At 41.6% G+C, this 15,379-nt stretch overlaps 1 protein-coding gene across 1 annotated transcript; it reads left to right on the forward strand.

Annotated features, from left to right (window-relative positions):
• The first annotated feature begins 5,784 nt into the window (after positions 1-5,784).
• Positions 5,785-14,936, forward strand: nfe2l3 (nfe2 like bZIP transcription factor 3). Its single transcript, XM_080017097.1, has 5 exons — positions 5,785-6,559; positions 8,724-8,789; positions 11,118-11,228; positions 12,566-13,037; positions 13,165-14,936. The coding sequence occupies exons 1-5, from the start codon at positions 6,092-6,094 to the stop codon at positions 13,935-13,937; spliced, it is 1,890 nt and encodes a 629-aa protein (XP_079873223.1). The 5' UTR covers positions 5,785-6,091; the 3' UTR covers positions 13,938-14,936.
• Positions 14,937-15,379: the final 443 nt, after the last annotated feature.

Raw genomic sequence — 15,379 nt, forward strand, 5'->3', positions numbered from 1 at the left:
GCAGACACAATAGAGAGCTACGCACGAGAACAATGTGGACACGGGGAGATCCACTTCGGGCCAGGAAAGACGGGAGAGAAGCACGCTTTGGGCTTAAAGATAAGCCTGAAGGCCAGAGCACGCACACACACACACACACACACACACACACACACACACACACACACACACATGTTCTTGTACATTGGTATTTTGAGAACGAGTAACTTTTCAAGACTGCACAGTGTTTGGTGCAGTTTGGTATAGCATGTGTTTGTGTGGTAACCTGTGTTTCTGTGTGTGTGTGTGTGTGTGTGTGTGTGTGTGTGTGTGTGTGTTTATACAGTACAAGCCTGGGCTGATACCATTCCACAGCTACCAAGTCATATCATACAGGGTTGTTTTTTTTCTCTTCCTTTTCCAGCCCAGATCATATTCATCTGTTTATGCAGGGCCGTTCTGTTTTTCTTTGCCATGCTGCCAATCTCTGAGCGCCAGACCAACTTTATCAAGGCAGCTATCTCAGCCTCTGACATCAAATCTGAAACTGCTACTCGCCCTGAGAAATGTCCTGTCAGCGCCTCACCCTGCCGCTGGCCCCTCAGCCCCTGGACTCCTGAAAGATTAGATGATGTGGAAAAAAATACAGTGAGGGTGAGGTGGGGGGGGGGGGGGGAGTTTTGAAGTCATGATTTAGGTGAGGGGGTGTGGGGGAGTAAATAAGATGCACTTTTCAAATGTTGTTCCGGTTCATTAATTTGGTGAGTTGTAACAATTCTGGGGAGGAAAACATTTCAATCCAGAACACAGCCTTTAGGTGAGAAAATCTCTTGTAGGTCAAAATCAAACATGAGTCGCAGCTGTGACCGTGGACACGCAACATGCTCCTTTAGGTGGTCGGTAGCGCCCCCGTATGGCCAGAAACATGTCAGCAGCTGACATGTAAGTTAGACGAGGAAAAACTGTTCTTTTCAAAGAAATTATCTCAGATGCCAACAACTTTTTTTTTTTAATGAAACTGCATTGTTGCGTTCTCACAGGCTGCTTCGTTTGAGTGAATAATCAAACAATAATTCACTTCTCGGAAAAAGAAAATCAGAGACGGCGCTATTTTCAACAAATGTGAGTAGAATCTGCAATTTCAATTTCCTGCAGAACAGCGGGACACACAATGTCGAAGTCTGCTCCGCCCATCATCGTCAACATATCACAAGGAACAAAGAGCACGACGGAAATGAAATGAAATAAAAATAAAGAGTCCGGGACATTTGTCATTGCTGCGACTCGATTGAAAATAAAAACGTGTTCCATGTGCGTCCGCTGCGGGGCGCGACAGAGCAGCGTCGACGATAGTTTCCCTTCAGCCGATTGGCCCAAGGCACCGCCTTGTTTCTGCCGCTCGGACCAATAGGCGTGGCTATTTCGTTTCCCCCCCCCCTCCTCTGATTTGATTGGTGGCTTGTGGCTGTCAATCAAACAGCCGCCGCGTTTCTGAGGCTGGAGCGGCCAGTCGGTTGTTTTTCACCCTGGAGGACGGAGCTCCGCAGGCTGGACCGGCTCAGTACAGAGCAGTGCACATTGTTCCAAATGTAGGCTTTTAGAGTCATAACCTACCCTGGATATGCGATAACTACATATCCATTAAAAAAAAAAAAAAAAAAAAAGCTTAATTCTTCCGTTTCATTTTAATAGACTACACAATCCCCCCCCCCCCCCGGGTTAATTAATTGGTGGTTAATTATTGTACAATGGCAAAACATGTTTTGATAAAATGGATATTCCCGTTGTTAGTAATGAATTATAAAATTGAGCTACACTGTAGATGCAAATAAATAATGAGAAATATTTGAATTATATGTATGCATGTGTTCCTCGTGAAATAATTGGAAACAATTACATCTACCATGTATTAAATAACGTATACTACATTTTAAAAAGAATAACACATTGAACAAATATTAGAGAAATGAATTGTATAAAAATGTAAAAATATTAGATGGAATAGAATTTCAACTCTGGGGGTTGAGGTCTTAATGAATAGAAAATGCTTCATGGTGTTCGAAAAAAAAAGGCACACGATCTAAAATAAGCTCACCTGTAATGTGGGATGCAAATATACATTTATTACATTTACACACTGGATTTACCATGTATTCACAAACGCCGTTTTTTAACTCCATTAAAACAATTTCTAAGTTTTCCTTCTCTGATATTTGAGGCTCAGTTGGTTGGGCGCTGCATTCATTAGAATGAATACAATGGGGGCATTGATTTTATTTTATTTTTGTAAATTATATGTAAGCCACAAAAAATATATATATATATATTTATCAAAAGGCTGTCTGTATATTAGGACACAGTCCACCTCAAAAATCATGCAATCATAATGAAGTATATTCTTGTGCAATTTCAACAACGATAAGCAAATTCTGCGTAGTGGCCTTTAGTGTTAGGTGTATTCAATATAACTGGTGAAATAGACAGTTGGGTGGAATAACTTGTGGAATTGACGGCGCTTGTGACGGTGGTCCACACATCAGGGTCTCTCCATTGCAGCTGCCTTCCCTTCCCTTCTGCACCCTCTCGATACCCACGGTTCATGGCGGCAACCGAACCACTGCGCATGCGCTCTAGCTGAAAGCCAGTCGCCTGCCACGTCACGGAGCCCTCCGCCAATCCGCTCCGTTCCTGGCGGAGTGGACGCGGTGATTTAAGAGCTCTCGCCCAATAAATCTGTCAGAACTTCACAAAGTTGATTTAAATGTTTTTTTTTTGTTGTTTTTTTTTCCCCCACATCGTTATGAAAATACTCGCGGATTAATCAAGTTACAGCATGTTGGCGTCAATTCAATCGGACCAGACCTGTCACTTGTAGGATTTTAAACCACCGCACTTTGGAGACTATAATTTGTTTTTTATTTACGGCTACACACTGTGGGTTTGGGTAGGGCAACACGAGTTCATTTGTAAAGCGAAACTAAATAGTATTTGTTCATTTTTTTTTTTATATATTGTTTGCCAGACCTTTTTTTGTTGCATGACAATTGGATTGCGCATTTTTTGAACTGTTTCTCTGCAGGCTGTATGACTGCGTGTCCCAGCATGCCTGTCATGTCATATCTACCGTCGTCAGTCGTCTCTCGATGCCGCACAGAGAGACGTTTGTTGTAACTATTCTGCTGTTTGAAATGGGCTTCAGCCATTACCCAGACTGAAATCAGCTTAGTGATGTTTATGGTCTTACCCCTCTTGTTACTGTATAATTTATGGGTCGATTGCAATTACATCCAGCAGACCAAATGGCTTACACTAATGGGTAATGAGCAATAGATCAGAAATCACCTTTGTGTTTGTTACGTTTTAGAATTTCTAACCTCAACTCATAGTATATTATCAAATTCAAATGGGAAAAAAATATTGATCTGGATCATCGATCATAGGATTTTTCAGGAAGAAAAAACATAAAATACCGGTAACAAGAAAGTCAGACGATGCTTTTCCAAAACGCACATGTATGTGTTGTGCACTGGCCTTGGCGACTGAGATGTTCACCCTTTGTTCACCAGCAGATGGCGCAAGGGTGCAGCTCTGTGTGTCGTCGCTCATCATGAACTAGGCCTCTGTAATGTAATAATTATGTGTATGTAATATACTTGCTTTTTTTTTCTTTCTTGTTTTTAACTACTGGTATGTTATTCTATGTTTGATAACGTTAACCACAATAAATATATTTTTAATATTTAAAGAAAATGGAGGCCTATACTTTTTCCCAATTTGAATCCTTCTTTTTTGGTTTAATCAAATGAATAGTCTCAAGGTATTCGGTCCGGCAAGGGCGTGACATCACAGACACACACCTAGTTTTGACAGAGATCCTTTTAAATTGTTTTGATTTTAATTCAAATCCAATTGATTTGAATATTGATTTCCAATATTCTCCATGAGCGGGAGAAGGGCCATATTTACCCCTTTTAGTACCTCCGATGACCTATAGGGGGACGCATACCCCTATTTGAGTGATCTCAACTAACCCATCTCTACTTGGGGTGCTATTTACTATTATTTTTACATGACACTAACCTGTGGCTATAGAAATTCTTCCAAAAACACCTTACAGGGCAGTTGGAAATGTTTAAGCTCTTGTGGGTATACATTCAAATTCACTTATTATCTTAGACCACCACAAAACAGTGATTTATCAGCTGGAAGGATGTTGAAATTCATCTATATTATAACTGTCACCGCTGGTAAATGTTGGTATTGAGCACTGCCGACTTATCGTTGCCCTAGCTGTCACACAAGTTACATTAAAGTGTATGTTTAGTCTTGACTCCATTTTCACCTCATTGATAACCACCTGGATCACTAGGACACTGGGAGTGCGTCATCTGGTCAGCATAGAGGGGCCGTCTGGCAAGAGGTTTCAGTCTATCAGAAGCAAATTTCCATGACACCTGTATAATTTTTCCCTGAAGCAGTAGGGCTGACGAACAACTGTATTGTCTATGCAAAAGCACAATCCTGCCTTTAGCAACTCTAGACTCAGACTATATACATACCTATGCTAAACTACTCTCGATAACACATACAGTATTGCAGAGAAAAGCCAGACAAATGACAAGTCACTGTATTTTAGTTATTCAGTTATGCTCTCATACCCATAATATGGAATTGTGTTTGTTATGAATGAAGAATACATTGTATTCCATTCATGTATTTATTTATCTTGTTTTAATATGAATTAAACATTGATTATTAACGGTTTATTTTCAGCACATTGCAGATGAACAAACTCTTATTAGCGAAACCTGTGCGGCTCTCCCCTCTCTGTTCTAGTAGCTCAAATGTTTGTTTTTACTCAATAAAGTACTGTATAGTACTTATGTATGTACTTATGTAGTACTTATATAGACTTGGGAACTGTAACTAGAATATATGTGTATAGAATATATGAATATATATATATATATATACTGTATGTGACATATTAATTCTAGAGTGCTGTTCATTTCATACTAAACTACTACCATACCATTTGTCTTTGTAAAAAAATATATCTTGTAATTTAACCCTACAATGCATGCATCCAAATGTATTTGTGCAAATGTTCGTGGAGAACATACTTGTGATTCTGATATCACATTTGCATAATCAAATGCAGTTCTACAGGCATTTCACTTTGCTTATTACATAAACGAAAATAGACTGCACTATGTCCTACCATATTATGTCCTCCTAATTTTGCACGGTCTAGAGCAGTCTCTCCCAACCCCCTGTCTCCCAAGTCGGAGCTAAAGGAGGTAAAACGCACAGGGCAGGGGGTGGATGGGGACTGGATTGGGAAACAGTGTTTGCAGAGCTGGTACAGTGATGGAGGCTTGTTTTGGGGCTTTCTGAGTTCAACGAGTTCAAACAGCAATGCAGTCATCTGCCACTAGGGGCAGTGCCGGACTAAAGCGCAACCAAAGCAGGTTAGGGTCACAATTTGGAGACGTTAACATCAACTCCATCAATCTTTGATCAGTATTACATGTCACGGCGTTCTGCGCCCACGTACGCGCACGCACAAATCAGCACGCGTAAAAAAAGGGGGAAACGTTATGTTTTGAACGGTTCTAAAAAAAAAGAGGCGGGGCCTATCAGTGGGTCGCAGCCAAACGCTCTCTTTGATTGGTCAATAACGTGACTGACAGCCCTCTGGACCCAATCACACGCGCCGTTGCGTAAACTCTTCCTGGCCTTCGCGTTAGTTTAGTTATGCAAATGTTGAAGCGCAGTCCCCCTTTATCCCGACACACACTACCGGGGCAGTGCCGGCGTTGACGCTGCGTTGAACATGCTCGTCTGTTAGCGTCGCCTTGGATTCGCCGATACGAGCGTTTGTTTCAAATAACTGTTTCGACGTAGGCGGCTGTTTACGTTATGCTTCCGTCGGATAGACGGTGATGACTGTCACCCGTAACTAATAGCGTGAAGCTACGAGCTAACAGCTACAAGCTAACGCCTCTTTGTCTGACAGGACAGGGGAACGCGTGGTCTTTTGTTGGGGGTTTTTGTCTTCCCATGGTCGCGATCGAACAAGTCACCGCGCAGTGTCGACGCATCTAGAAAAATGCAAATCGCGAAAAAATACTTCACGGAAGGCTTGATCCAGTTCACGATCCTACTAAGTTTGATCGGAGTCCGCGTGGATGTGGACAGCTACCTGAGCGGCTCCTTCCCCATTAGCCTGGGCCCCAGCTCCGGGTACATCCAGACGCCGTTCCACAGCCTGAGGGACACTCTGGATGGCTACACTGTCCATCCCAAGTGTCCGGAGCTCGACTCTTTCTTCGCTACCCGCCGGCTGCTGGACGAGGTCCGGGCTCTGGGCTCCCCCAGGTTCCCCACGCAGCAGCTGGACGCCTGGCTGGTTCACCAGGGGCCCGACGGGGACCAGTCTGAGTCCATAGAGCCTGCAAGCAGCAGCCACATCAGCCTGGAGGCTGAGAGCTCCGGGGATGGTGCTGCGGATGACGGAAAACACCTCCATAACGGTGGGCAAGAAGAATGCCCTGGAGCCGGCCAGTTTCCCACCGAGGTGAATTGATAGATTGATACTTTAGTACAGCAGCTCACATCAAAACAACATGCCCTAACAATGAATTAATGAAAAGAAAACAATTGGCAATATTCATTAAGCCTAAACATTACTAGGTTGCCTAAAAACTTACAATATGCTATTAATCAAAACATTCACAACAGACCTCTGTGTTGACAAGTCAGAATGTCAAAATAGGACATTTAGCAAATTTGCAAATGTATGTATAAAACAATCTGTACACATAGAGTACTTTGTGTACCAGTGTGGGGAACAAACTGGTTACAGGAACAGCTCCCATAGTTTTGTACATAAATTATACATCAACACATAGGCAATTGTGCCCTTCACCCACAATGAAATGAAAACAGTTCCTAGTTTTACCCAAGAGGTTTGTTAAAGGAAATAGAGTGCAGCAGCGAAATCCAGTATTTATGATGGAACAGTTCTCCAATAGAGTGCAGCAGATGCACTCTTGGCCAACATTCTGTGCAAAAGGAAGTTGTGAAATGAAATGGATTTACTCAAGCTTTGAATGAATGTAGTCCCAAGATGTGGATTTCCAGATTTAAAATATAATCACCCTTTCTAGATTCGTCAGTACTAAACAACTAAACCAGTTCATTTCTTACATTTACATTACATTACATTAAGTCATTTAGCAGACGCTTTTATCCAAAGCGACTTACAATTAATCAAACACCGACGGACGCAGCCATCAGGAGCAATGAGGGGTTAAGTGTCTTGCTCAAGGACACTACAGCATGCTAGCAGGAGGAGCCTGGGATCGAACTAGCAACCTTTAGATTACTAGACGACCAGCTCTACCTCCTGAGCTACCGTCCCCCCCTTATGCAATTATTGAGCCAAGCAAACTGGTTTGATGTAAACACTGCACTTAAATACCTTACCTAATGTTCTGTGCACCTGTCACCCTCTTATTGTGACTTATTGTCATAACAAGCCTCCTCCAGTAAAGGTCTTGTTTTTACGGTTTTCCACTTTCAGCATTGACATGATCTCTGATATAGTCCAAAGGTGACTGGTTTATCCTTTACATTGACCAAAATATATGATTTGGACAGAATTTAGAGTCTTGTAGGCCAACAGACTCTTCTGACCCTTTCTATTTTTTTCACCAGAAGTCCTCCCTTGCTCACTGTGCATTATGCCAACTGAATCCAAGTCTAAGTTGCTATACAATAGAATGTTATTGTAGCGCCTGTAAACATGTTTGGCTCTTTAGGAATAGGGGATTGAGACAATGCTATAAAGGTATTTTTCTTTCTTTACTAATGCACTTTCCAGTTGGGGAAACAGCTGCCATGTGGATGTAATCCCTGAGGCTGTTTGATGTAGCTGGATCAGTAACTGTATCTCCCCACTCCAGGGCTACCAGCTGTTGGTCTGAGGTTCTACCCTTGCCTTTAGTCTTTCTTCAACTTTCTTTAAGTAAATATTCCAAGCCAAGCAAAAAGTATTTACTGTTCAGTTCCTCAACTTACAGATTTTTAAAAGAACGAAGTACAGATTTTTTTGTGATTTTGAAATGGACACTTAAAGTCTATAGGTCTATGTCCAAAACTATTTATTTATTTATTTATTTATTTATTTATTTATTTATTTATTTATTTTTGAGTGATTGAGGGCTTTTGACTATATGTTATATAAAGGTAACAAACATCTAGTGATCCACCTTATTGTTTCTAGGGTTTTTATAATAGTTCATCTACAATGATCTGGTCTTTCACAGATATAAAGAGGCCTTCAGTCTTATATACACTAAACACACCTGCTCACACATTCCGCATGCAAAATCCTCTTGTGATTACCACACACACACACACGCGCGCGCACAATAAAATAAACATATATCAGTTGTGAACGTGAACACAGATGACAGAGGACGATAAGAGGCACAGATCACTGTGGTCAAGAGTCTGTTGGGGTGGGTGTAGTTCCTTCAGCAGCCCAAGCCATTGCTCATTACAACTAGCAGTTAATGTTCTTAACAATTACCGTTGTGTAGGTTATCCCCTTTGAGACAATAACAGGGTTTGGGTTCACCGAGCTAGAAATGTAGCAGTCCATGCTAACTAATATGGAATGATCTCTATTCATGACCAACCCCCTTCTTTCTCTCTGCCTTCCTTTGTCCCAATAGGAAGACGATGCCAGTGCTGAAGAGGAGAAAAGTGGGCTGGCTCAAAGTTCCACACTGGAATCAGAGGTATGTATGTATAAAAGTCCTAGCTAATGATGATAGCATCCGTTACAGGCTTTTCCAGTGTGCGTGACAGCAGCTGGTGGAACACAGCGATGCTTGTATTTTTTGGCAGATTTCACCAACTGACGCAACTAACAATGTTAGTTGCGTTATCAATTATTAGTCATCTGCCGTGTCCAAATATGGACTTCTCATTCCAAAGCAATCTCTCCATGAGGAAAATATAATAATAATGTCATATTATTTTTTTCATACAGTTCTGGGTGAAAATATTGGCACCCCTGTAGTCTCCACAGGTCTTTATTTTATTAGCTAATAGTACAGAAACTGCTTCCTATAGCCATTTAGATCCAAGACCTTGTCTCTGGGGGTCTTCTTTAATCTGTTTTGCAGTTGAAGGTTCTTTCTTTACTATTGAACAATCTTTCACTGTAACCTTTGATTGTTTTTTTTCTCCAGTGGCCATGTCCAGGGGAGTTTAGCTATAGTGCTATGGCTCTTAAACTTATTTAACGTTGTGGACATGGGAGCATCAAGGTCTCTGGATATGGACTTGTAGCCTTGATATTATCCATACTTGGCTACTATCTTCCTTCTGACCTCCTCAGACAATTCTCTGCCTTTTCTATGCTTTATCTAAGTGTGGTACACACAGTGACCCAGAACCACAGAATAAGAACTTTTCTCAATTTGCACTGGTTGATTTTCAGATTGCACTCGAGTAATTGTGACTTCAGTTACAAATGAAAGGACAATCACTGGCTTGAAATCCAATTATTTCTTACAACTTCTGAAAGGTGCCAATAATATTGTCAAGGCTATTTTAGTATTTCTGTGCGGCATAAGCCAAGATCAAATATTCTTTAACCTTTTATTGTTTCATTGTAAGCCAAAACAAATACATGGATATTTTTTACCGTCACCAAAAACTGTCTTCTACCATTTCAAATTTAAAGAAATAGTACATTATTTGAAAACAATATGCAAGGGTCCATATAGTCTGCTGTAATTTCCCTTGATGTAATCTGCACTCAACTCTGGCTTTTCAAACTCACACATCTTTTACCTATGTATGTTTGTCTCTTTAGCCCCTTTCCCACATGGAATCCGTTACATTGCTGGATAAATATTATCTGGCAAAGGCAGTAGGTAGTCGTTGGTGACATTAGCCTCTTTTACTGAGAAGTTCCGTATGGAGTCTTTTCCCACATTAGATGATTGTTACAGATACAGTACATAATTGGTTAGGGCTAATACGTTATGTCCAGTGTAGATGCGATCGTTTGGACAATTTGTCGGCAACGGCCATACAATCTGAATCATTAATTTATTTATTTATTATTTATTTATTTATTTTCCTGGCTCTCAGAGACCAGCGCTTCAGTTTCCACCGCCCTCCTTCCACCTCCTGGGCGTACTCGGTTCCCCCCGCTGACGGAGCACGGACAGAGCCTCTGACCCCAGATACAATAACCCTTACCCAATGTTATTAAATCAGTGTGATCATTTTCAACCTGTCCTACACTCTCTGCCTCCGGTGAAGTACGTTCTCTGCCCCTCTCCTTCTCCGCTCGTTCCCTCTCCAGCTCCGTGCTCCGGTGCAGCCGGCGGAGAAGCTAAGTGCTTGTCTAGCGTCTAGAGCGACATTTTTAATCAGAAAAGATAAAAAAGTAACAATTAAAAGATCTGACTCTGTAGCGACCGGACTTGCTTCAGTTTCTTGTCTTTGCAGCCAAGCGCCACGGTTCGGATCGGACTGACGATTTTTCAGAATGTTTTTCTTTAATAACTTTGGAAATATCGGTACAAAACAAATTTTCGTAAAAAACAACTATTTGTGCGTTATTTGCATTCTGCTCCACCCCTAATTCTGTAACTAATTTCAAAGTATTCATTTTGCCGAAGAAAGCTCAGCTTTTGTGTGCTGATAGTCTGCAGCGTTCTCCCTGGTGGAGGACAACATTGGAGCAACCAGCCGCATTCAGCGCCTCCTCGCTGTTGTAAACAATCGCTGTTGTTGACAAGTCATATATTTGCTCACACGTCCGCTGTTTGTTCAGCAATGAGTGGTCACTCAAGTCGTGAACTGTGAAATTGTCTCCTCAAGTGTGTGTGTGCGTGCACCTGGGGGGGAATAAGTACAAATAAATCAGCCACAAAATCCCTTTAATACCGTGGTTCTCAGTGGAAATGAATGAATGCAGCGTTTCCCCACATGGATAAATGAAGTGTATTGAATATACACAAATATAAGATTCTGTTCATCTGTATTGTTGTCAAAGTCTGGGTGGTGTCTGGTAAAATATTTAAAATGCCTATTGCCTATTTCAGGATCTGCTGGATGCTGATAATGCCCTGTCTGATCTACCAGCCAATCCCAATGCTGTTGCCATTGACCAACACTGGAGCAGCTTTCTTTCTCTGCCTATTACTGACCTGGATGTAAGTTATGTCCGTGTGTGTGTTGTCACTTCACATTTCCCGGGGTGGGACAATGGACTCGTCACACAAGGTGTTAAAAGATACAGTTATGATGTTGTTTTTGCCATTGGCCAAAGCCAAAACAAAAGAAAAGTTCCATGTAGTTTCCAAACACAGAAACAGATATAACTACAACTTTCAGCTCAATTTCAGCTCTCATATGAACGCAGTAATTTAAGGTTATTTCCAGTCATCTTGGTAGTTCAAGACTAATATTTCTTGATCAATATTTCAACAGAAATAATGGTTGAAAATCATTCGCTGAGGAATGATATTCAATGTCTGGAATTAAATATAATATAATTTTTTTATTAAATGCATAGTGCTTGTTTTCTTTATCGCTATCAGCCTTCTATTCTTATAAAGTGCTTTATAGTTGCATTTTGTGTATAAAAGGCGCTATACAAATAAAGGTATTTGGGATTATTATTATTATTAATTTAATGGTATCAAGGTGTACTATCATAATGCCAAAACGATACTAAGAAGGAACATGCAGCAATATGATCATTATACTTCATATCTAATTTTGACCATCCTTTTCAGTTGATACACAATAGTGTTGTGAGCACTAAGAACAATAATTTAAATTCAAAGTTTCAACAATGACATAGTGAATATGAAATAAGGATTATCTTGGTACCTTGATCCCCTTTACGCTGTCTAAATTCTTTGTAAAGAAAATTAGTGTTCAACATTGATCTTCACTTCAAATTACCTCAATGTTCTGCTTCAGTGAACTTCATGAACATAATAAATGAATCATAACTACAGATCAGAGTAACTGGCAGATCAGCATTAAATGTAAAATAGGATAAGACTATGACATTTTTGAAATACCTTTTCCTTATTGGTAAATTGCAACAAATACACAGCATTACACAAATGCTTGAATAATATTGCCACATCATGTAATTATTAAATGCTAGGTATAATAAGCAATAGGCCTTTCACATTGCCAATAACAAATTTATACATTTTAGTAGTTATCAAACAACAATTATTTGTAGAACATAAATGTATCCTTTGTCGCCAATGATTTTTACTTTTAAGTGATTTCCTTGCAAAACAAGTGTCAGTTGGCTGGCTAATCTAAGCCTCTCTCCAAAACGATTCAGCCTTAAGTTTCACACTGACTGCAGACCCTCAACCTCTGCATGTCATTTAACACAGTCATTCATTCTTTTCGTCACAATATATCATCACATATTTTGAAGTTGCAATTTTTCTCTACCATTTTTGAATTACTATACAAGTGTATTTGCCTAAGTAAAGAAGTGTATGTATGTTCTGCATAGGACTTGGACGCATTAGTCACTGACCGCCTTTCAGACCTCGACTCGGACATCAGCAGAGCCATCAGCCAGGATGTTAGTCTCCGTGATGCGGTGGTGACCAGCGTTTATGGCGTGACGTCGGAGAGGGATGAGTCCAGGCCTGTCACCCAGCAACAAGCCACACTCTTCAGAATGGAATCCACAAACTCCTCCCACCTAGACTCGTCGCCAGGGATGACCCTGGGCTTGGCTGCACTTCCCTTTGCCTCAGTATGTAATGTGACCAGGAATGCGTCCTCCCATGGTGCAGTGGGTGGTTGTCTGGACGAGGCAGTGTTCGACCAGATCAACCTGCTAGCTTTGGAGAACATGGACACAATTGATACGCAGTTGATGAATTGCATGGGGAGTATAGACCCGGGAATACTGGACGACCTGGAATCTGACTCGGGTCTATCCTTGGAAAGCAGTTCCCAAGGCCCAGCTTCACCAGGTGGGTCATAATAAGTGGTCAATACCCATATTTCCAGCCCTGTTTGATGAAGCAGAGTTTCTCTTAATATTGTCATTCAGTCTTCAATTTGCAATAATTTTGTTTAATGTCCTACAAACTTTTGCAGATACATCCGTGGTTTCGTCCTCCTCCAGCTCGTACTGTGGGGATGAATGTGGTGCCACAGGCTACAGCAGCGAGGTGGACTCTATCCCTTCCAAAGGCTTCTGTGACCGCTTGCCCATCTGGTCCCTGGAAGACCTCAGTGATGCCGTGTGGCACGACCACAGCTACTCCTCGCCCACGCTCTTTCAGCCGACCTCGGTGGCAGCGTTCTCTCCCAAGGGAATCAAGGAGGAGCCTCTCAGCGAAGACGAAGACCAGAGTGTGGATGGGAGGGAGCTGAGTCGCGACGAGGTGCGTGCCCGTGCCCTCCGCATCCCGTTCTCGGCCCTGCAGATTGTCAACATGCCCGTGGAGGAGTTCCTGGAGGTCCTCGAGGGCCAGGGCTTCTCGCCCGAGCAGGTGACTCTGCTGAGGGACATCCGCAGGCGGGGGAAAAACAAGCTGGCGGCGCAGAACTGCCGCAAGCGCAAACTAGACGCTATCATGGGGCTCCAGGAGGAAGTGGCCATGCTGCAGGCTCAGCGAGACCAGCTTCTCAGGGAGAAACATCTCACAACCAAGACTCTGGGTGCCGTGGGACAGCAGATAGAGCAGCTGACCAGGGACGTCCTGGCCCGACTGAGAGACGATGCAGGACGACCCCTGACCCCAGAAAGGTACACGCTGCAGTGTGGGGCCAACGGCAGGGTTCTGGTTCAGCCTGTCAGGAGGCCTGCCGTGACTCCAACAACTGGGAGTAAAACAGAGAAGAGGAAGAAGGACAAAAAACGGTGATACGATGTGGCCTAACAGGACTTAGCAATTCTGCTTATTTTTTAAGCCACTTGCCTTATTCTGATTAAGGTTTTGCTTTCTGAGTGTGCTGTGGATTCACTTCTCTGGAGCCAAAAAAGGGTCATTACTGCAAAACTGAAAAGAAACTTGGTCCACCTGTAAATAAAAGACCTCATAGGACAAAAAGTAGCTCACACACTGGACATTCAAATGTGGTTTACTATATTAAGATTTGGGATGTTTTGGGGTTAAGCAATCTTCCTAGTAACTCCACAAGTGTTTTGTTTTTTTTCTTTTGTTTTGTTTTTTTTTGTTTTACCAGCAAATAAAGATTTATTTGTTCCATTCTCTGGACAGCTGAGTTGAGACGGCTGGACGTTTGTAGAGGCTGACATGGCCAGCTTCATGAAAAGCTAACAGTGATAACAGTCTCCCCCCCCCCCCCCCCCCCCCCCCCCCAAAAAAAAAAAAAAAAAAAAAGCTTTTCCCAAAAAACCCAATAGGTGAAGTGAATGACATCAATCGTCTAGTTCCAATGGCACCTGTGTTTCTGAACACTTGAAATGCAGGTCTCATGAGACTATCTTTTGTTCACAGTGGCAAGAAAAGGTTTTAATCTAAGAATTGGCAAAGCATTCATCTAATACACAGATTGTATTCTAAGATGAATGAGGACATCTACAATTCACTTTCTTTACTTGTGAAAAAACTCAAAGGCCTTCATTTACTTAATTTTGGGAATTTTTACTTAAAGTGTTCGGGATTTTTGTGTATCTGTGATACACACACATTACATTGCTAAAGCTTGGTTGTTTTAAAAAAAAAAAAAAATGTTTTGTTTACATTAGTAACATGAATATGACATGAATATTTTCAAGTGTTGAGTAGTGTTGAATGAGAGTATTTTACACATTGTTGCAACTTTTACAGTGTGGATTTGGGGCAAATTAATTTCAATACTTTTTATTTAGGAAACTAAATAAACTTGCACTCAGCCAATGAAGTACAGTCATTTTTTGCTGTCTCTCTCAGACCATAATGGGACATAATCATCACATGTTGGTAAAATATTAGAATGGAGTTTGTATTATTTGCTTTTTTTTTTTTTTAACAATTCAGTGATCCAAAGAGACAATTTATTCATGGGAACACCCATATGCAGTTTTGCAAATGCAACAATATGAGAGAATGAGGAAAAACATGCACTACATTTACAGATCAGCCACAGCATTAAAACCACCACCAATATTGGATAGACAATATAGGCTCACCATCACATGCCCATTGTAGGAGTTTTTGGTGCCGGACAGAGGTCAGCATAGGCGACCTGACACATCTGCGGCTATGCAGCCCCCTACGCAGCAAGCTGCGATGCACTCTTGTGTTCTGACACCTTTCTATCCTAGCCAGTATTAACTTTTTCAGCAATCTGTGCTACAGTA

The sequence above is a fragment of the Zeus faber genome, assembly GCF_960531495.2.
Source record: "Zeus faber genome assembly, chromosome: 1".
In the NCBI taxonomy this organism is placed as follows: domain Eukaryota; kingdom Metazoa; phylum Chordata; class Actinopteri; order Zeiformes; family Zeidae; genus Zeus; species Zeus faber.

Excerpts from the sequence above, each read along its gene's own strand:
- nfe2l3 (XM_080017097.1), top strand. The coding sequence starts at position 6,092 with ATGCAAATCGCGAAAAAATACTTCACGGAAGGCTTGATCCAGTTCACG. Across the intron at positions 8,790-11,117 it reads GTTCCACACTGGAATCAGAG|GATCTGCTGGATGCTGATAA; the intron begins GTATGTATGTAT and ends TGCCTATTTCAG. Across the intron at positions 13,038-13,164 it reads CCAAGGCCCAGCTTCACCAG|ATACATCCGTGGTTTCGTCC; the intron begins GTGGGTCATAAT and ends AAACTTTTGCAG.